We start from the raw sequence: 19,592 nt of genomic DNA on the forward strand, positions 1-19,592 counted from the left end.
GCAGGTGGAGAGCTCCAACCCAGCTTCCCACCTCCGTACACTACAGCTCTTCCACCTCCCGCTTCCCACACACATCACGCTGTCCTGCGCACTGCTCAGTAGTTTACACCAAGTTGGCATTCTAAAAGCGAAAAGACTTTCTGAGGTACTGGATTGATTTTGTTCACGTTGGCCGATCTTGCTGCGAACATAAAGTTTGCCAGAGAAGTCGACCGGGGCTGGGTCAGCTGTGCTCTGTCAACAAACAAAAAAACCATTCCGAGATCGTAACTTTGAGTGAGCTTCGTTTGGAGATCGCTGCATAAAGCACACGCCAAACACCGCATCCCAGCCAGCCATTCTCTTCCTACCGGTCGCCCATTTACCATCAGTATACGGTTCTGTTGTCCCGGACACTTCCAGCTGCACTGTGGTTACTGGGCGCCCACCTTATCCTATCCGCCATGGCCTATACGGATGATGCAGTGCTCTCGAAGCTGTCGGCGCTGAACGAAAGCCATGAGAGTATTGCCACCACTGCGCAATGGATTATGTTCCACCGGTAAGAAGCTCTATCATTAAGTGTTCATTTGTTTGTCTGTAGCTAACCACCACGATGTGCAGGCGGCATGCATCCCAGACAGTCCACCTGTGGCTGACCAAATTGAAGGATCTCCCCAGCTCTAAGCGGCTGAACATGATCTACCTTGCCAATGGTGAGTAACTGTTTGTGGAAGCACATATGCGCCAAACCGCTGACCGTTCAACAGAAGTCACGCAACAGTCCAAGGCCCGGCACAAGGAAGATTTCTTGAATGCATTTTCGCCCTTCATTGCGGATGCCACGGCGGTGGCATACAAAGGTGCTCCAGTCGATGTCCAAGCAAAGTTGCGAAGGGTCGTCGATGTATGGAAGGAGAGGAGCATCTTTGGGAAGGAAGTACTTCAGGATCTAGATGCGAGGTTGGCAGGTGAGCATATTTGGCACTCACATTTCTTTCACAGTTTCTGGACACGCTCAACTAAGTCCATTTGGCAGAAATCGACAAGACCCGTCCTGCAGCGAATGTCGGCGGGTTTGGCGGTCACGCGTTCAGCGCCTCGGGACCACCGATCCCTCCGGAACTCATTCCCTTGGTTGCGCCACAGCAGGCCGTTTCTAAGGCGCTCCAACCGTTGAAGAACTCGCTCAACGCAGCCAATGTCGACTACGAGAAGCTCGCTGATCCGGCGACAACCAGTGCGGCCCTCCCTGTTCAGGCAGCACGGCTCAGTGGGCTCCTCAAAACCTTGGCGAATGCCGAAGGGGCTGTCACGCAGTGCATCCGAGCACGCAAGGATCTGATCAAGGGATTGGAGAAGATCCTTGCGACCAATCGCGAAGCCCTTGATGTCGACGAGAAGCGAATGATGGAATTGAGCGGCCGTCGAACCGAGATCGAGCAGAAGAGGCAGGCAGTCGAGATGGCCATCATTGGTGGTCTCTCTGCGGCAGGCGAGGAGCAGCCGCTTCCTGGTCGTGTCTCCATGAGCCCTGTTCCTGAGCCTGACCGCCCACAAATCGAAGCTCTCACGCCGCCTCATGTCCAGGACCACATCCAGGACTCTTACGACCATTCATCGAGTGGCCTGCAGGCTCAGAACGGCCAAGTGCAATCTGTCCCATTTCACGGCGCACCGGCAGCTGCGAATGCCCAGCCTGCATTTCCCACTGCCGCCCCGGATCTGGAGATGCTCTCAAACCTTGCTTCGCAATATCAGGCCGTGCCGCTGAACGGGAACAAGAAGCGCAAGATTGAGACCTCGGACGAGTTTCCTGACCTGGGTGGCGATGATGGAATTGATGCCGACGTCAAGGAGATGCTGAGGAAGGACAGTCAGGGGTAGCGGCTTCGATTTTGAGCTCCCAGAAATGTTGAGACGATGAGAAGTTTTGCATTTAGGGCTGTTTTGGCGCCTGGGTTTGGGCCCATCCGTTTTCTGTTCTGTTTCGAATGTCTTTGGTTCATGTCAGTTCTTTTCAGCGCTGATGGATGTGCATTCACGTGTCGTTGAGGCGGGACCCAGGCGAAAATGGCTTTGTCCAGCAACCTTCATAACCAAGTGCGTTGACAGGTCTTTGGATTGAGGGTAGTTGATTGGGGTTCTAGTGCTTGTGAATTCCAGCCTTTCGAACGGGGCACCTCCTGGAAGTCCCTTTCTGATAATGTTTTGGGAGACTGGTGCATCAGGGGTTCGGTCTGCAGTCTGCCAAGCCGGAGGTGCTGAGGAGCAGCCGCATCACAAGCCAACCTGGAAAGCTGCTGTGGAAAGCCGCTGGATCGGCCACAGCAGGGGTGCAGCTCGGCGATTGCGGCATGACGAAATTCCAATTCGCCCAGAAATTGCTGAGCCTGGGATCCGCTTTGACCGGGCCTCCGACCAAACTCCAAGATCGGTCCGGCGGTTTTTCTCTCATACGCTTGCTCCGCTTGTTTCTGTGCTTTCCGATGACATATGTTAAACAGCGTGGGCATGTGTCTTTCAACAACCGCCATTGACCTTCGCAAGTGCGACATGACAGCCTTGCGACTATCAGACGTCCCGAAATAGCAAGGAACAAAATCGTCCGATCTTGCGACAGCGCGACAAAAAGTGTGCAAAATCACCATGGTTCCGGGAGCAGCAGCTGCGGCCCTCCGTCGCGCCGCACTGCTGCCCCAGCGCACCCTCGGCGTTGGTATCGTCGCTGGCCCTGGCCTCGCTTGCACCGCCTCGGCAGCGGCGACGGCTGCCTCCCCGTTCTTCCCGTCGGCAATTCGCCCATTCTCCTCCAGGCCCCGGGGCTGGAAGGCCCCCACGACACTTTGGACGCCTGCGTCCACAACACCGATCGATCACGCCCCCCGCATCTCCCTCAGTTCCCGGCAGTGGCTAGGACAGCCCCAATGGGGTTCCCCAGCCACCGCGCTCCGACACCTCTCGATGACGCGGCCGGTGCTCGAGCAGAAGAAGGAGTCGAAGGAGGTGGCAGGCGGCAACGAAGAGGAGACAGGCGCGCTGGAGGCGAAGGATGAGGCGGCGGATCAGCATCTGAAGGCCCACGGATTCCAGCGGAGCGAGAAAGCGGCAAAAGCTGCCCACGTCAACATGAGCGCGCGGCTCTCTAAGGAAGGCGTTGGCGCGGCTGGCAAGCCAGGCTTGGCCGAAGTGTGGCGGCTCGTCAAAATCGCGCGGCCCGAGGTCAGGTGGCTGGGTGCGGCGTTTGTGCTCCTGCTCATCTCCTCCGCCGTCACCATGTCGATTCCTTTCTCGGTCGGCAGGATCATGGACCTCTCCACCAAGGGCCCCATCGACGAGGTCCAGATCTTCGGTCTGACGCTGCGCCAGTTCTTTTACGGCCTCGCCGCGGTACTCACCCTCGGTGCCTGTGCCAACTTTGGGAGGATAATTTTGCTGCGCATCGTGGGCGAGCGCGTGGTGGCGCGGCTGCGGACCCAGCTGTACCGCCGCACGTACGTGCAAGACGCCGAGTTCTTCGACGCGAATCGGGTCGGCGACCTGATCTCGCGACTGAGCTCTGACACCGTTATTGTCGGCAAGAGCATCACCCAGAACATGTCGGACGGTCTCCGGTCGCTCGTCAGCGGCGCCGCTGGGTTCGTCATGATGGCCTGGATGAGCCCCAAGCTGACGTCCGTAATCTTCGTCATGGTCCCTCCCATTGCCATCGGCGCAGTCTTGTACGGGCGCAGCATTCGCCAGCTGAGCCGCCAGATACAGAAGAATTTGGGCACCATGGTCAAGATTGCCGAAGAGCGACTCGGGAACGTCAAGACGAGCCAGGCTTTCGCCGGCGAGGTTCAGGAGATCGGCCGCTACAGCAAGCAGGTCAAGAAGATTTTTGCCCTGGGCAAGAAGGAATCGTTGATCTCGGGTACCTTCTTCGCCTCGACCAGCTGGGCAGGTAACATGACGATCCTGGCCATGTTGATTGTGGGAGGAAATCTGGTACGGTCGGGAGTCATGTCCCTCGGAGACCTGACGTCCTTCATGATGTACACGGTGTTTGCAGGATCCAGTCTCTTTGGGCTGAGCGGGTTCTACTCGGAGCTCATGAAGGGCGTCGGAGCCGCCAGCCGTCTCTTCGAACTTCAGGACCGCCAACCAACTATTCACCAGACCGTGGGCATGAAAGTCACGTCAGCACACGGCCCCATCAAATTCTCCAACGTTACGTTTGCCTACCCCACGAGACCGGCCGTTAACATCTTCAACGGCCTCGACTTTGAAATCCCGACTGGTAGCAACGTCTGCATAGTCGGTCCGTCAGGGGGCGGCAAGTCGACCGTGGCATCTCTGCTGCTCCGCTTCTACAATCCGACCAGCGGGAGCATCACCATCAACGGCATCGACATCTCCAAGATGAACGTCAAATCCCTCCGCCGGCGCATCGGCATGGTTGCGCAGGAGCCCGTCCTCTTCTCTGGGACCATCGCCGAGAACATAGCCTACGGCAAACCCACGGCGACGCGGGCCGAGATCATCGCGGCGGCCAAAAAGGCCAACTGCGGCTTCATCAGCGACTTCCCCGACGGGCTCGAGACGCAAGTCGGCGCTCGGGGCGCGCAACTGTCGGGCGGGCAGAAGCAGCGCATCGCCATCGCGCGGGCGCTGCTCAAGGACCCGGACATCTTGCTCCTGGACGAGGCGACGTCGGCGCTCGACGCGGAGTCCGAAACGCTCGTCAACTCGGCGCTGGCCGAGCTGCTCAAGGGCCGCAGCACCACCATCTCCATCGCCCACCGCCTCTCGACCATCAAGCGGTCCGACCAAATTATCGTGCTCTCGAGCGAGGGCACCGTCGCCGAGGTCGGCAGCTACGCGGCGCTGAGCGCGGATAAGAACAGCGCGTTCAGCAAGCTCATGGAGTGGCAGATGAATGGCGGGGATGTGGCGGTGGAGCGCAAGCTTCCGAGCGCGGGCCCGAAGATCACGGAGACGGAAGAGATTGAGGAGGAGTTGGTACAGGAGGAAGAGGAGGATGACTTGGAGGTGGATAAGGAGGAGAAGAATAAGAGGAACTAGCAAACAACCAGAGCAGCCGACCCGGAATTAGTTCCCCTTGGTCGGCAAGGGAGTGAGGGTATCTCCTCTTGGGACGTGCTCGTGGAATGAGCGATCTCGAACGGGATACACCGGGACTACAACATACTACTTGGTATCTGGGCCAACGAGGTGCTCGGGCTTTGGTCCGAGATGAGGGCTCGCATGTTTTTGGGGCTCATTCATGCCGATAGAGCTGCATCACTGGCGTATGGAAAGGGGGAGTTGGTTGGTATTTTGTCGAACTTCTTGTACAAGTCATTTATTCGAAGATTTCTGGCATCTCCACTCGAACTTGGCGAAAGGAAGAAAGGGTGGCTTAGTATACATACCGCCAGATACCTGGCCACACGGTCCAGGGATTTTTCACAGCTACTATCGGGTATACGAAGGGAGAGACTTGAGGGCGGATAAGTCGACGAAACCCGCAGCGTTGTATACTTAGGAAAGAAAATGGCCGTTCGAAGAATCATCAACCCTGACCATGACGGTGGTTGCCGTGGTGTGCTCGAATTCAAAGTACCTCCTGGAGTCGCCGAGTACTTCCGAGCCCACGCACCTGCAACCTACGGTAGACCAATGTTTTGGGTCAGAATTAGACACCTTAGGTAAGGGACAGTCTGGGGGAAACGCGGGGGTCACAGAACTATGTCAAGGTGCAGAAGGGAACTGCTCACGCGACCTCGGTGATCTGTTTGGAATAGCGGGCGGCAGCCTTCCACTCAACCACTCGGGCCGGGCTGAACACATGGCTTGGCGATGGCCCTCCCGCACGTAGCACGTACCAGGCATATGAGGCACGCGATGACATCCCGCATTCGTCTGCGAGGCGTTGGGATGTTGCCAGGGGGGTTCGGTGAGTGCGCCATGGCTGACAGGGTTTGAGTGAGGGATGATCTGCCAACAACTGGGAGAGAAGAAAGAGAAATGAAAAGAGACTAATTGAAATGACTTGATCTTCACAAAATGTTCAGGTATGTCCCAAGCTCAGGCTTAAATGCTAGGCTGCTGCTGACCTGAAGATCCATATCGGTGTGACCAGGCCATCGGGCAAGTTGAACTCGAAGCGCGGTTTCGGCTGCTGCTCTCGACCCCTGCCCTTGCCCGTTTCGAGATCAACCTCAGAGTTCAATGCCGGGGTTGCACGGGCCAGGAAGCTCGCGCCCTTGAGTCATTGCGAAGGTCAGAAGAGGCTGCATGCTTTCCCTTCGCGCCTTGCCGCTTCTAGTACAAGAATATGTCAAGACTATCAACAGATTTATATGATATTGCTGTCATTATCCAAATCCCACTGCGTTCCAGTGAGCTGGCCCTGAAATACCTGGAAGTCGCATCCCTACTCCGTTCATGAGGTCCGTCTCCACCGTGGCGTCCTCATGGCAGTCAACCCCACCATGCAGGCAGGCCCCACATGTAACCTAGCTGGGTGCGGTCGATGAGCAATGTGGAAAACCTTGCCTCCGAATTAGGCGTTTGGGCATTGGGTGACTCGTACCTTAAGGAGGCTGGCGAACTCGGTGGCATTGCTAGACTTCCTTTTTGCCTTTGTGCCTGTTGTATCGTCACCTTCGAATCGTTCTTTCGAAGGCTTGTCTGTGGATTGTGGAATTGCCGGTACCTGTCCTTTCTCTCCCACGCAACAACCCCCCATTTTTGGGGTTTCATCATCTCAGTGGCTTTCACACTGCCCACACACTCACTTGAGAATACGCTCTTTCCAGCCTACGCCGCAGGGCCACCGCTTGGCTCCCTTTCCCTAAGAGGAACATCACCTGTTTCCTCGACCGAGTCCTCTTTGGGTGATTCTTTGGTTCTTTGGGTGATTGCGGTTGCGGCGGGTCTTGAAAAGCAGCCCCTCCCCCACTACACCCTCTGGAGTTGCCCTCCACGGTTCCCCTGACTTCGACATCAACAACACCAGAAACAACAGGCACCATCTCGTTTTGTGAGAGCCATTGGGTCATATCATCCCGTCTCGACACTTCAATTCTTTGCTGCACGATTGTGGCAGGTCACCAGACACCTCATCACCCTCACTCTAAGTCAATGAGCCCACCGTTGGCGGTAAAGAATCCCGACATGGCCCGGGCCCTGTTGAAGAACCCTGACTCCCGCGGCTGGATTGTGCAGAAGTTTGGAGGAACAAGCGTGGGCAAGTTTCCCGACAAGATCGCTGAGGATATCGTCAGGTATGGCTTCGTTTTCCCATTATTCGGGGGCTCTGGGCTGACAAAACGGGAAAGAGCATATGTCGAAGATAACCGGCTGGTCGTCGTGTGCTCAGCCCGGAGTACCGGAAAGAAGGCAACAGGGACCACGAGCAGGTGAGTTTGGTGTTGTGCTGTTTGATCTGGTTCTGGATCATGCCCTTGCCCTCATGCACTCCCCCACACATGCAGCGGTCCGGGTGTGATACACACCTCTCCTATTAGTCAATGCTTTGCGGGATGGCTGACAACGTGCGCTCTCTTGCAGGCTGCTGGAGGTATACAAAAAGCTACGCTCAATAGCTGCCGCCACCAGTGACCATGACGCGCAGGAGGATCTGTTGGGCGAGGCTAGGCACATTGTTCAGGAGATCTGCGCAGATCATGTTGCCGCCGCAGACGCCTTTATCCGTGATCCCCAAGTCAGCGCCCTCCTCAAGGCCGACACGGAGATGGAGTGCCAGCACTTGATTGATTATCTAGAGGCAGCTAAGCGCTTCAATCTGGAAATCAATTCTCGTGCCAAGGACAGAGTTGTCAGTTTCGGTGAGAAGTTGAGTTGCCGCTTCATGACATGCCTCCTTAAAGACAGGGTAAGTTGCCTAAAGACTCTTGTCGATAGGGTCGCCAGCGCTGACTCAGTTGTGGAAAAAAGGGGGTGGATGCTGAGTACATTGACTTGGCCGACATCATACATAATGACAGCTCCGGCCGGCTCGACTCTGCCTTCTACAAGCTTGCTGCCAGTATCATTACCAAGAAAATCATGGGTTGTGAGGATAGGGTCCCCGTGGTGACGGGCTTCTTTGGCAACGTTCCCGGTGGTCTGTTGGACGGCGACATTGGGCGCGGCTACACAGATTTGTGCGCATCTCTGGTGGCGGTAGGCCTCAAGGCCGAAGAGCTCCAGATATGGAAGGAGGTGGATGGCATTTTCACGGCCGACCCTACAAAAGTGCCGACAGCGCGACTCATCCCGTTTATCACCCCCGCCGAGGCCTCGGAACTGACTTTCTACGGCTCCGAAGTCATCCACCATCTGACCATGGATCAGGTCATCAAGGCAGTACCCCCTATCCCGATCCGGATCAAGAACGTCAATAACGCCCGTGGCGAAGGCACCATTGTGAAGCCGGACCCTCTTCTGGCGGCAGACCAGCGCATTCAAAGGCCCAGGCAGCCCTCAGATCCGTCGTTGCGGAAGAAGCCCAAGCGCCCTACGGCCGTCACCGTCAAGGACAAAATCTCCATCATTAACATCCACTCCAACAAGCGGTCGATAGCCCACATGTTCCTGGCTCGCGTCTTCTCCATCCTCAACCAGCAGCGCATCTCGGTCGATCTCATCTCCACCAGTGAGGTGCACGTCTCGATCGCGGTCCACACGGCCACCTCCGAATTCGGCAACTTTGACCAGGCGGTCGAGATGCTCCGCGCCGAGTGCGGTGAGGTCAGCGTGCTGCACGACATGAGCATCCTCAGTCTGGTGGGTGCCGAGATGAAGAACATGGTCGGCATTGCCGGCCGCATGTTTTCGACGCTGGGGGAGCACCGCATCAATCTGGAGATGATCTCTCAGGGTACGTTTTCGTGGTTTCCACGGGTCTATGTAAATGCCGATTTGCTAACGCAATGCTTAGGTGCCAGTGAGATCAACATCTCGTGCGTCATTGATGCTCGTGATGCCGAGAGGGCTATGAACATCCTGCATACGAGCCTCTTTACCTTCCTCGAATAGGGGTCGAGTGCATGTAGTCGAGCCAGCCTTCCCAGCCCAAGCTGCAAGGCTGGCCAAATATCACGATGGTTGAGTTATACTGAGGGTGCATAGAGTCTGAGCCCGGGGGTTCACGTCACCTAGACATTTTGTTCTACAAGCAGGCGAGGGGAGATACTGTGGTCACGACACATCTCTGATGCATGTGGATGGAAGATTTTCTACTTTTCGGTCTTCGCTGTACATAGTAGTTTCCATCGACTGGAGTAGGCGTCTCTGAATAGATAGGCTGGCAACTTTGTTTCGACCGTCTTGAAAAAGAGTACCTACAAGCCCATCCTCGGTAATTTATTGCTACTTCTGTATTTTCCTTTTTGCCTTCTCTCCTATATACTCAAGCTCTCTTTACTCTCATATTTGATTCTTGGGTTCTTTTAATAGGGATGGGCAAAGCCAGTTGCCAAACTGACTAATAAACAAATCAAAGGCTGGCTCGTAGAAAAAAACCGGGTGATATCGACTGTTGAACTCGAAGCAAGGGTTAGGGTTTTGAAGATTAATCTTATCGTTCCTGGCATTGCAATTGCAATTCCACTCGCCTCCAACTTCCCTACACCCAACGCAAAGACGAGTATTTCATTCTAAACCTCCGAAACAACGATCTTAACCTCTGTCGCGTCGCAGTCCGGATTCTCATAACGGGCTCAGCCCCCAATCCCACCCATTTTCCGCTCGACCTCGCGTAGCGAGTCCACCCGCCGCCACCATGGGCAAGGCCGAACCCGGTTCGACCAAGTACCTCTCCAACAAGATGAAGCAAAAGGGCCTGACGCGCCTGCGCTGGTACTGCCAGATTTGCGAGAAGGCATGCCGCGACGAGAACGCCTTCAAGATGCACTGCCAGTCCGAAAGCCACATGCGGCGTGCGCTCGAGGCCGGCCAGAACTTCAAGAGCGTCCAGGAGGAGTACAGCAAGCAGTTCCTGCACGAATTCATCTCGCTCCTCAAGACGGCGCACGGCGAGAAGAGCATACACGCCAACAAGTTCTACCAGGAGGTCATCGCGCGCCGGGACCACGTCCACCTCAACGCCACACGGTGGCATTCGCTGACCGACTTTGTCAAGCACATTGCGCGGGAGGGGATCGTGAGGGCCGAGGAGAAGGAGGACGGCATCTTCATCGCGTGGATCGACGACTCGCCCGAGGCCATGAAGCGGCGGGAGGCAGTGAGGAGGAAGGAGATGCAGGATAAGGGGGACGAGGAGAGGGAGCTGATGATTCTGAAGGAGCAGATTAAGCGGGCTCAGAGGGATGCCGAGGCGAGGGGGGTCGCGTTGAGTGGAGAAGCGGAAGAAGAGGCAAAGGTCTTGAAACGGGAAGAGGGTGAGAAAATCAAGCTCAGTTTTGGGGCAAAATCAGTAGCGAACAGTACCACGCCAAAATCGGGGACAGGTGCGAGGGGGGAAGGCGAGGTTTCGGAAGCGGTGGACTGTATAAGCAATGGGGAGGCCAAGAAGGAGGAGGACACCAAATTGGCTGAGACGATGGCAGCAGCGAAGCCCGTGTCACTGAAGTTCGGAGCCAAACCGCAACCAAAGAACGTGTTCAAGAACGCCTTTGCTGGCGCTCCGAAGAAGATCATGGCTGCTCAACCCAAGAAGATGAGCGAAGCCGAACGGATCATGAAGGAGGAATTGGAGCGGAAAAGAGCGCGCGAGGCGGGCGGCGGGCCTCCCAACAAGAAGCCGCGATTCTAGCATGTGTGTCTGGCCCAGGGGACGTGGAACATCTTGTATAGCATATTTGGCGTTCGGACATGTGTCATTTCGGGAGCATGATACCAGGAGTTTGGGAACACGATGCAATGATAACATTGATAGACCATGGCAGATAGGGCAGAAAAGGAAAATTCACTCCTTGGTAGCCAACGCCTAACTCCGTCGCCTGATGCTGAATCCTTCCTTCACCATAATTACCCAGTGACCACTAATCCGCCTCGGTCGCGCTGCCATCACGTCTTCGGGATTTTGTCAGTTAAACCTCTTTGCTTCGGCCAAGAAACACACACCTTGGCAGGGCGAACTTACGGGATGTATGTAATCCTGTACTCCTCCTCGATCGAGGTCCGTACGTCGTCCGGCAGCTGGCCCGATACCTTTGTCGCGTAGACGCCCCGCACGTACCCGTCCAGCCGCTGCCACTTTGCCACCCATGACTTGGACGGGTCGGCCAGCGTGATGAGCCCTTCAAAGACCTGCGACGTGCAGCTGTCGATCTGGTCGGGCGACCCTTGCAGGTGGAGGAACTCCTCGCAGTTGGGGCAGCCTTCGTCGCGGAAGCGCTGGTGAACGGCGTCAGTGTGATTGGGTGAAGTTGGAGAATGGAAGGGCCATCAATGGCTTACTTACGGCGTAGGTCATGACGATCGAGCAGACCATGCAGGCGCGCAGGTAGCGCTGCTGGGCTGGCGCGACGTAGTTTTCTGACATCTTAGCTTTGTTTGTCGGGCGATGAAATAGCGAATGTGACGGGAAAGTTGCCCGAAAGTGACGAACAACAGAGTGTTACTGAGTGTTGAAGCTGATCTGTTGCATGTGAGGATTGCAGGGTTGCCTTTCACTTGAGACCAGGGCGGTCTTTATGAGGTTGAACGAACGTTTGCCGCTTCCTTATCTGCAAGGGTACATGCATGGTCAATGTATCCATACAGTACGGAGCTTAACATTCAGTAAGTTACACAAGCCGAAGTGGGGCAAGCACTCTCACTTATCAGTTGATCCTGGCACTGCACTCACCTCTGTTCATCGAAACTCGGGCCGCATACATTCTTTCCATCCCTTCCTTCTCCTTCCAAGCCGTGCGCCGGACTGAAGACAGGCTGCATACAGATAACCCAATTGCTGGTCCGTCAGAGCGTCCAAAATTTGATTCCACCACCGTCCGAACAACCCCAACAAAATGAACTGAGCGACGTGGAACTGCGTCACCATCATCTTCAGTGCCTTTGCTTCTATCCCGCTTTGTTAACGTATAAGAAACTCGGCAGCCAACCGAGTAAATGAAGAATGGGCAACAGCCCCTCCACGTCCAAACCCGCGAGCCAGTCCTCCTCCTCACAAACACAATCGCAGCATGATCAGTCGGTGAGGCGCGACAACAAGCACTCCATCCCGTTGCAGATTCAGCGGGTTGCAGCCCCGCCAGAACCCTCGCTCACTCAGGCGCAGGGCACCGCTGTCCAACCGCCGTCGAGTAGCAGCAGCAGCAGCGCTGCCAGCCGGCCGAAGCCGCTGCAGCCTCGACACCTCGGCGCCGCTTCGGGCTACTCGACCGCTTCCTCGTCCACCACCGCCGCTAGCTCCACGAGCTCCGCGAAGCACGTCGAGGTCAAGCAGGGCAAGCAAGACCCCTGCCATGCACCTGCCAAGCCCGTAGCTGTGCCCAACTCGCACATTCCGTCCTCATCCCCGCGATCCCCGCGTTCCGACGACGGCTGCGAATCCGCCGCCATGCCGCACAGCAGCCTGCAAGATGTCTCATACCTGACCCGCCCTCCGCGTCTGCCGCTTCCCATCGAGGAGGAGGTGCACACGCCGGGCTCGCCCATCATCGCCCCTGCGGATGCCGGCGCACCTATCGACGATGTCGAGGGTCTGGATGCAGCCGGCTTGGCCCACCCGACTTCAAACCTGAGCGACAATTCAGTGCTGGAGGAGGAGGACACCGAGGAATTGCTGGTAGACAAGACCAGGCCAACAGTGCCGACCAGGTTGGAATGGCGCCACGGCGGCGACAAGGTCTACGTGACGGGCACTATCTTCAACTGGAATCGCAAAACACGGCTACATCCAGTGTGAGTATTGCCGAAAGGGACGCAGAAGTTACTTTTCCTTGCCATGACTGCTGACCCTGACGTGTCAAATCCAGCGAGGGCCAGCCCGGCGTCTTTGCGACTACGATCAACATCCTCCCAGGGACACACCATATCCGCTTCCTAGTCGACGGCCAAATGCAGACGACCCCTGATTATCCCACAACGGTCGATTTTGGCAATAACTTGGTCAACTATATTGAGGTCAACCCCGACGATCTCCAACCTGCATCGGCCGACGCGGACGGAACCTCAGAAGGCAAGCATGCCCAACAGCAACCGCAGGCGGACGCGGCGCCAGCCGAAGAGGAAAGCCTGCACGTTCCCAGTTTTAGGGAGGTTCCACCAGCCAGCCAGTTCGCGCAGAAGATTCCGAGGTATCTCCTCGACCTGGACCAACCGGAGGATTCTCCCATATACCATAACGCTGTCCTGGCAACCGAGAAACTGCAGAACCCGCCTGCTCTACCTGGGTTCCTGAGCAAACCCATCTTGAATGCGGCCAGCCTGAGGAAGGATGACAACAGCGTTCTGTCGCAGCCGAACCACACTGTTCTTAACCATCTCGCTACTAGCAGTATCAAGAACAATGTATTAGCAGTCTCGGCGACAACGAGATACAAGAGCAAGGTAAGTTAGCGTAGACTGACTTTCGATATCTCGTTACCAGGCTGACTCGTTTGTAGTATGTGACCACCATTATGTACAAACCAACGACGGCAGAGGGCATTTGAGCTGCTTAACGTCGCTCAGCGCTCGTTTGGAGCGTGGCGTCAACAAGTTGAGGAGTATTGGCAATGTCCGCGGCTCCAGATGGATGTTTTGTTAGGTAATTCGGCAGGCGTATGAGTCTCTGGGTTTTGACGAGTATTGAGCAGTGCTGCATTCGGCTTTCCTGGGGTTCCGGAGCTGATGAGGGAGCGCCAGGTGCCAGTGGCAGCAGTATCCGTCGCGTACGGAGTATAGCCACGGAGTGAAGTCATGATCTGTCAATCAGAGGTGCATTACCTCCTCCATTTGACAAACACCTCATCGGTCCTAAACCGTTGTGTACATGAGCTTCCCTCAATCGGGGTCCTGAATCCCGTTTCGTAGGCCAACAAGCCTGCATGGGCAATCATAATGCCATTGTCTATGCAGAACCGCTCATCCGTCGCATAGACGCTTCCGCCGCGGTCTGCCGCCATAGCACCCATCATCTCCTGCAGCCGCTCATTGCACCCCACCCCGCCAACAATCAGCACCTGGTTGCTGCCCACATGTGCCATTGCCCGCTCCGTGATCTCCACCAGCATTGCAAACACCGTCTCCTGCAGACTGAAGCACAGGTCCGCGGCCGTAAACGGCTCCCCTTCAGGAGTCTTCCCACCAACCTTCATCTGCGCGGCCAGCTCCTCTGCTCTCGTTAGGATGCCGCTAAACGAGCAGTCCATTCCCTTAACCGCATACGGCAGGTCCAGCAGCACCCTCCCTCCTTGCTTTGCCAGCTGCTCAATATTATACCCCGGCGCCGGATCATTGCTGATGGCCAGTGCCCGCGCGAACCGGTCAAGACAGTTACCTACAGCAATGTCGAGCGTCTCGCCAAAGATGCGGTACCGCTGCTCCGCGTACGCAATCACCTGCGTGTTGCCCCCAGAAACGTACAGCACCACCGGGTGCTCGGCCCCCGTGATCGCCCGCCCCATCTCGATGTGCCCGACGCAGTGGTTCACGCCGACCAGCTCCTTGCCCCACAGCAGCGCCAGCGTGCGCGCCGCCACGGCCACCGACGTCAGCGGCGCCCCCATGCCAGGGCCCCGGGTGTAGCAGATGCAGTCGATGTCGGCGACCGAGACGCCCGCGTCGACGAGCGCTTGCTTGGCCACGCGCACGAAGAAGGCGCGGTGGTGGTGCGCCGTGTCCTTGGGCAAGAAGCCGGTGCCCGGCGGTGAGACGAAGGTGTGCCGGACGTTGGAGAGCACGCGCGAGGTGCACGTCGACGGGGACAAGAGGTCGCCTTCGTGCAGGATGACGCCGATGCCCAGCTTGTTGGCTGAGCCTTCGCAGCCGAGGGCGATGCGGCGCTTCTTTTTGGCGATGTCCATGGTGGGGTGGGAATGTAGAAACCGGGATTTTCGTGCAGAGAAGGGGGTGTGATTTCGGGAGGTGTCGACGTTCGTCCGAGAGTTTGTCACAGTCAAGTTGTTATGAACTTTGTCCGGTGTGTCTATTGATACTCTTTTATAGAACTTCGGTTGTTGGCGTTCCAGGACACAAGCGTGTTTGTCATAAGTAATCCGTACTCGGATAAGGTACCTTACATTGTAGCTTGATAATTCGTCAGCGGGGCACGAGGGGTCCAGCTACCTGATGTGGCCTGTGCGTCAAGTGATTGACGTTCGGCCCACAAGAACGTAGGGCCCCACAGGTTGATGGAGCCGGTGACTTGCTGCCGGCACTTCACCCCACTGCACCGAGAAATACCTGGGGCTGCTATATAATTCTTGACCTTCCTCTCAGCATCCAATCCTTCTCACCAACAGGGGATCAAGGATACAAGCATCCTCACGCCCTGCCGTTCTCTAACTCTCTTATACTGCCATTAGAGAACTCAATACCTCGAACCATGTCCTCGAGGTTCAGCTGGCTTATGCCGCTGACACAATCGCCGGCTCCTCCTCCCACGTTGCCCGGATTTGAGTCGAGGGATTGCAGAGACGAAGCGTAACGGGAGGGCTTACCTGCTCTCTTCTTGGTACTCTAGAGGTATGTCCTATCTCCCAGCCTGAGAGTGTCGGTATATCGTCTACCATCGCCGCCCTTGACAGCGGAGGATTTTGTTCCGGTGCTTGCAAATTGCTGACTGACAGGCTGTGATATCTCAGGGAACAGAGTCTCGACCAGGGTAAGAACTGGCCTCGCCAGTTACCAGTCTACGTCATCGCCTTTCGCTTTCCTAGAAGACTTCGGGACTCCGAGGGTTTGCCCGGTCAACCTCGGTACCTCCAGCGGCAATGCGTACGGAGCACGCGAGGATGACAAAGGGGCATAGCGCTGACCCGAACACTCATTCCTGGACTCAGGACTTGGGGCCTGTTGGGGAGTGTTGCGCCGGAAGCCTTTGGTGAAGGTCCTGCTCCCGTGGTAAATGCTGCCGACTGGACTCGCGTCAGGAGACCAAAACTTTGCACAGCCATCTCACCAACATGGAGCAACCAAGCGCCTTGGTCTCGCAGAGCTCAGGCGGTTCTGATAGCCTCCGTCACTTCTCAGCGCCCTCATGACGGCGCCACAGGACGGGCTCGGCGAGCTACTATCGGCGCCTCCTCTTCTCCCTGTATTCGGACGTTGGTCTCGGGACAGCTGAGAGGTGGGTCGGCATTCCCGCTTTTCAGTTGAGCGAGCAGATGCACCATACACCCGGGCCGTCTATGTCAACGCAAAATCACCGCAACGCTTTACTCGGCATCCTGCTCGCCGCTTCAGGCCATTACCGCAACCTCGAAGTCTTTGACATGTCCTTTCATCCATAGTGACCTTGCAGCCGACAAGGGCCACTACGGCACAGCGAATTTGGAATGCGAGACACGCCACGAAACGCTGTTTGGCTAGGATTCTCAGGGGCCTATGAGCGATGTCCACAGCACGCCATGTCGTCATTTGCACATTACACATATACATGGCTTGGTCTGCCTGATAATATCATCTACACGAAACCCGGACACCAGAACGCCTCGCCAGGCCAAATTCTTCTTCTACCAGGCCCATCGCTGAAATGCAATCATCGAAGTGTTGAGTGGGTATACAGAGCAAGAGTTGCGCTGTTCTCGCCAATCGCTCAGCCGCTTGTGTACGGAAGGCGGGGAACAGACACACGGCATCTAACCGTATCCAACGGCCGTCAAGCTGTTGTTTGAGCTTGTGGTAGCGGTTGTGGCTGCAGCACTGATTGTTGGGGCTGTTGCGGTTGCTGTGGTGGTTGAGGAGGTGGGAGCGGCGCCCGAGCATTCGCCACCGCTACTCGACTCCCCATCCATGGCGGCAGAGGAATGGACGCGCGGAACCTCAGAGCACTCGTGTCAAAGGGATCGACCTCGTACACGGGTGGCTCCTCCTCGTCATCAGACGACTGGTCATACTTCCAACGATCCAGCACCTCAGCGCTGACGTCGCGTGGGGGGCTGGCCATCCCTCGACGGTCAATCCACAATCGGTTGAGCCGGCCGATCCGACGCCGATATGCCGGTGGATTCTTCCTTGACTCTTCATCCCGCGCCACGCCGCGAAACGTGAGGAGAGGCTGCGGATCCTGCGGCTTGTCAAGGTCCATTGGTGTTGGCTCATCCAAAGACGCCGACGATGCACTAGCTGGTGGCGTCATCAAATACTGCGTCTTGGCCGGCCTGAAGCTATGGTCCCGCCGGGGCCCATGAACCGGCGACAGGGGACCTCTTGTGAGGTCCAAGTGGTTCCGATTCCACTCATTGTGGCTCTGCACTTTCTTCTCTATGTCGGCCCGCAGCTCATTCTCCTTCTCGGCCAAACGATCACAAAGGAGCGCGAGGTCCGCCTCGGCAGGCGGCCGTCCATCGGACCGGACGGCGATGCGAATTTGCGTTGGCGGTGGCGCCCGCTGCACAAGCGAAATCTCGGCGGCCTTCCTCTTTTGCGGCTGTGAAGTGTCAGTGCCAAAAGAGATGCGGCAGACGGGCAATGGTGGACTGACCTTCTGGTTGATGAGGTCTTCGTCGTCGGTCTTGATGCCCAGACGGACCTTGTGCTCCTTGAGTTGTGTTCTCACCTCGAAGATGGCACGATCCGCCTTGAGAATCTCGGCCTTCAGAAGCTCGCGATTGTGGGCGGCGAGGACCAGCTGCCGGCCTTCCTCAAGCTCTTTTCGCAAGCGTTTGAGCTTGTCGGCGCTCTGCACGTCCCTAGCTCGTGTCTTGCGGGTCTGGCGGACTTCACGGCGCCGAAAGCAGACGTACGGATCAGCCTCATCACTCTCTTGATGCTTCTCGAACTTGAGCGTCGGGTGGAGTGGCTGGTTGTTCAGTGCTTGCCGCCGCGATTTCCAGTACTCATAGACCTCCTTGGCTTGAGGCATGATCTTGGACTTCTCCAGTTCCTGCAGGCCCTGGAGCATGTCATCGTACGAAACTATGGTCTGGTCTATCGAGGCGAAGGGGGCTTTGATATAGGAGGTGTCTTCAAACACCTCCATGATCCTCTCAAAGTCATCCTCGGGAAGCTGAGCCGACGCCGCTCGCTTCTGATTGTACGACTTGAGGAAGGCATCATCCTCCTCGGTCATATCATACATGCATCCTATGGATTCTTCCACGGTTTGTGAGAAGCGGATGTATGATGATGTCTTGGCGAACGGACGGGCATAGAGCTGGTCATAGTTGAGTGCGCTCTCCTGGGGTGGCGGCACGGGGATTTCCTGATCTATCGCGACTCCCGCGCTCTTCAGGACAGCCTGAAGATGGTATTCCTGGAGAGTCATGGTCAGTATCAAACCTCACCTCGATGCATTTGTATGAAAGATGTGGCACGTGCGCCGGCACGTGACCGACGCGGTCATATGGCGGTATTGACTCACATTTTCCTCGGCCTGTTCGACTCCGGTCGCGATTTGGGCTTCGTTTGTGAGTTGTTCATACTCTGTGGGATCGATCTGATCCTCTCTGAGCACGGATAAGGGCGTTTTCACGCTCAGTTTCTTGTATCGGACCTTGCGGGTCGCCATGGCTGCTAGGGGAGGTAAGTTGGGCAGAAAGCCTCGGGAAACCCCGGGAGAAAATTGTTTCCCTCATTCAAGGTGCCATGCGAAACCGGACTGTCGACTTTTTTGATGCAAAACCGGCGTTGTTGTTGATATTTTGATGACCAAATTTTGTTCACACGATGGACTGACGTTGGAGGTGCGGACGCACTGGCAGAAACTGCTCGATTTTGGCGGCGTGTTCCGGTTCTGAAAGGGGGCGCCCCACACACCCTTGCTCGCAACTAACATGCCTTGGCCCAGTAATTTGCTAGAGGCGTAACAGGTCATTGGCATTTCTTTTCCCTGCTGGCAACCCGCCGAAACCGGCAAGATAGCTCTGCAATTTGTTTACAATGTCAGCAAGAGTCCTCAGAAATGTCCCAAATGCTATCTGCATTTCTCTGTGACGCAACCTTCCGCATCTGCATCTCCATCGTGGCTGCCAATTTCCATCTGGTGGACTGCGGTGCAGGGTTCCTGGGGGCCGCGCACGTGCCTTCTCCTCCGTCATGGCTGCCTTGGCAGCGACACAGCTGGTTCCAGCCTGAAAGTGTGTGGCTAGTGCAAAGCAGTGTGGCGCCTGGGAGCCTGGGCCTTGATTACCCCGCCATCTGGAATCCCCACTCTTTTCTGTTGGTGGAAATCCAGCCTTATCAATATCACCACCAACTCGAGACCCCCTGGACTCATCGCTCGCAGCGGGTCATTTTCTAGTCCCACGACCAACAAACTAGTATTCGCAGGGCCGCAGCATTCCCCGACGACGGAACAGGAAGCCCACCCTGACCGAGTAGCCCAGCAGAGCAAGTCTCTGCCAGCCACGAAACAGAATTCGAATCGCTTGAGATATCCAACCCGACACCAGCTGATCCGTTGCCTTCGTTTGCGACGCCGGGTTGCTTTTTGGACGGATACATATCGAACCCGGCGAACCGGTCGACGTATTTCAAGGGGCTCGAGATACCAAAGCGCCTCGTTT

At 56.4% G+C, this 19,592-nt stretch overlaps 9 protein-coding genes across 9 annotated transcripts; 5 read left to right on the forward strand and 4 right to left on the reverse strand.

Annotated features, from left to right (window-relative positions):
• Nucleotides 1-443: 443 nt before the first annotated feature.
• Nucleotides 444-1,866, forward strand: N657DRAFT_564443 (DUF618-domain-containing protein; the record flags this gene model as incomplete). Its single annotated transcript, XM_062788280.1, has 4 exons — nucleotides 444-541; nucleotides 604-695; nucleotides 750-950; nucleotides 1,019-1,866. The coding sequence occupies 4 exons, from the start codon at nucleotides 444-446 to the stop codon at nucleotides 1,864-1,866; spliced, it is 1,239 nt and encodes a 412-aa protein (XP_062651254.1).
• Nucleotides 1,867-2,402: 536 nt separating this feature from the next.
• Nucleotides 2,403-5,537, forward strand: N657DRAFT_641487 (uncharacterized protein). Its single transcript, XM_062792157.1, has one exon. The coding sequence runs from the start codon at nucleotides 2,629-2,631 to the stop codon at nucleotides 5,044-5,046; it is 2,418 nt and encodes an 805-aa protein (XP_062651255.1). The 5' UTR covers nucleotides 2,403-2,628; the 3' UTR covers nucleotides 5,047-5,537.
• N657DRAFT_213840 (uncharacterized protein) lies at nucleotides 5,147-6,243 on the reverse strand. The gene is made up of 3 exons (XM_062786260.1): nucleotides 6,093-6,243; nucleotides 5,850-6,038; nucleotides 5,147-5,630 (listed from the first exon to the last, which is right to left on the reverse strand). Exons 2-3 carry the CDS (start codon nucleotides 5,931-5,933, stop codon nucleotides 5,247-5,249), a joined length of 468 nt encoding a protein of 155 aa, XP_062651256.1. The 5' UTR covers nucleotides 5,934-6,038; nucleotides 6,093-6,243; the 3' UTR covers nucleotides 5,147-5,246.
• Nucleotides 6,244-7,110: 867 nt separating this feature from the next.
• N657DRAFT_564514 (aspartate kinase) lies at nucleotides 7,111-9,009 on the forward strand (the record flags this gene model as incomplete). Its single annotated transcript, XM_062788285.1, has 4 exons — nucleotides 7,111-7,388; nucleotides 7,540-7,864; nucleotides 7,927-8,851; nucleotides 8,912-9,009. 4 exons carry the CDS (start codon nucleotides 7,111-7,113, stop codon nucleotides 9,007-9,009), a joined length of 1,626 nt encoding a protein of 541 aa, XP_062651257.1.
• A 584-nt stretch (nucleotides 9,010-9,593) lies between these two features.
• Nucleotides 9,594-10,923, forward strand: N657DRAFT_641489 (uncharacterized protein). Its single transcript, XM_062792158.1, has one exon. It carries the CDS (start codon nucleotides 9,755-9,757, stop codon nucleotides 10,745-10,747), a length of 993 nt encoding a protein of 330 aa, XP_062651258.1. The 5' UTR covers nucleotides 9,594-9,754; the 3' UTR covers nucleotides 10,748-10,923.
• A 53-nt stretch (nucleotides 10,924-10,976) lies between these two features.
• N657DRAFT_566289 (transcription initiation Spt4) lies at nucleotides 10,977-11,479 on the reverse strand (the record flags this gene model as incomplete). The annotated part of the gene is made up of 3 exons (XM_062788418.1): nucleotides 10,977-11,007; nucleotides 11,078-11,331; nucleotides 11,399-11,479. The coding sequence occupies 3 exons, from the start codon at nucleotides 11,477-11,479 to the stop codon at nucleotides 10,977-10,979; spliced, it is 366 nt and encodes a 121-aa protein (XP_062651259.1).
• Nucleotides 11,480-12,055: 576 nt separating this feature from the next.
• N657DRAFT_564878 (carbohydrate-binding module family 48 protein) lies at nucleotides 12,056-13,595 on the forward strand (the record flags this gene model as incomplete). The annotated part of the gene is made up of 3 exons (XM_062788319.1): nucleotides 12,056-12,843; nucleotides 12,918-13,491; nucleotides 13,548-13,595. The coding sequence occupies 3 exons, from the start codon at nucleotides 12,056-12,058 to the stop codon at nucleotides 13,593-13,595; spliced, it is 1,410 nt and encodes a 469-aa protein (XP_062651260.1).
• A 270-nt stretch (nucleotides 13,596-13,865) lies between these two features.
• Nucleotides 13,866-14,948, reverse strand: N657DRAFT_565502 (peptidase M22, glycoprotease; the record flags this gene model as incomplete). Its single annotated transcript, XM_062788364.1, has 1 exon — nucleotides 13,866-14,948. One exon carries the CDS (start codon nucleotides 14,946-14,948, stop codon nucleotides 13,866-13,868), a length of 1,083 nt encoding a protein of 360 aa, XP_062651261.1.
• Nucleotides 14,949-16,438: 1,490 nt separating this feature from the next.
• Nucleotides 16,439-18,786, reverse strand: N657DRAFT_641493 (EPL1-like protein). Its single transcript, XM_062792159.1, has 2 exons — nucleotides 18,449-18,786; nucleotides 16,439-18,340 (listed from the first exon to the last, which is right to left on the reverse strand). The coding sequence occupies exons 1-2, from the start codon at nucleotides 18,593-18,595 to the stop codon at nucleotides 16,745-16,747; spliced, it is 1,743 nt and encodes a 580-aa protein (XP_062651262.1). The 5' UTR covers nucleotides 18,596-18,786; the 3' UTR covers nucleotides 16,439-16,744.
• Nucleotides 18,787-19,592: the final 806 nt, after the last annotated feature.

The sequence above is a fragment of the Parathielavia appendiculata genome, assembly GCF_033297405.1.
Source record: "Parathielavia appendiculata strain CBS 731.68 unplaced genomic scaffold N657scaffold_2, whole genome shotgun sequence".
NCBI classification, from domain to species: domain Eukaryota; kingdom Fungi; phylum Ascomycota; class Sordariomycetes; order Sordariales; family Chaetomiaceae; genus Parathielavia; species Parathielavia appendiculata.

Excerpts from the sequence above, each read along its gene's own strand:
- N657DRAFT_641487 (XM_062792157.1), top strand. The coding sequence starts at position 2,629 with ATGGTTCCGGGAGCAGCAGCTGCGGCCCTCCGTCGCGCCGCACTGCTG.
- N657DRAFT_213840 (XM_062786260.1), bottom strand. The coding sequence starts at position 5,933 with ATGGCGCACTCACCGAACCCCCCTGGCAACATCCCAACGCCTCGCAGA. Across the intron at positions 5,631-5,849 it reads TCGCGTGCCTCATATGCCTG|GTTGCAGGTGCGTGGGCTCG; the intron begins GTACGTGCTACG and ends GGTCTACCGTAG.
- N657DRAFT_641489 (XM_062792158.1), top strand. The coding sequence starts at position 9,755 with ATGGGCAAGGCCGAACCCGGTTCGACCAAGTACCTCTCCAACAAGATG.
- N657DRAFT_641493 (XM_062792159.1), bottom strand. The coding sequence starts at position 18,595 with ATGGCGACCCGCAAGGTCCGATACAAGAAACTGAGCGTGAAAACGCCC. Across the intron at positions 18,341-18,448 it reads TCGAACAGGCCGAGGAAAAT|GAATACCATCTTCAGGCTGT; the intron begins GTGAGTCAATAC and ends ATGACTCTCCAG.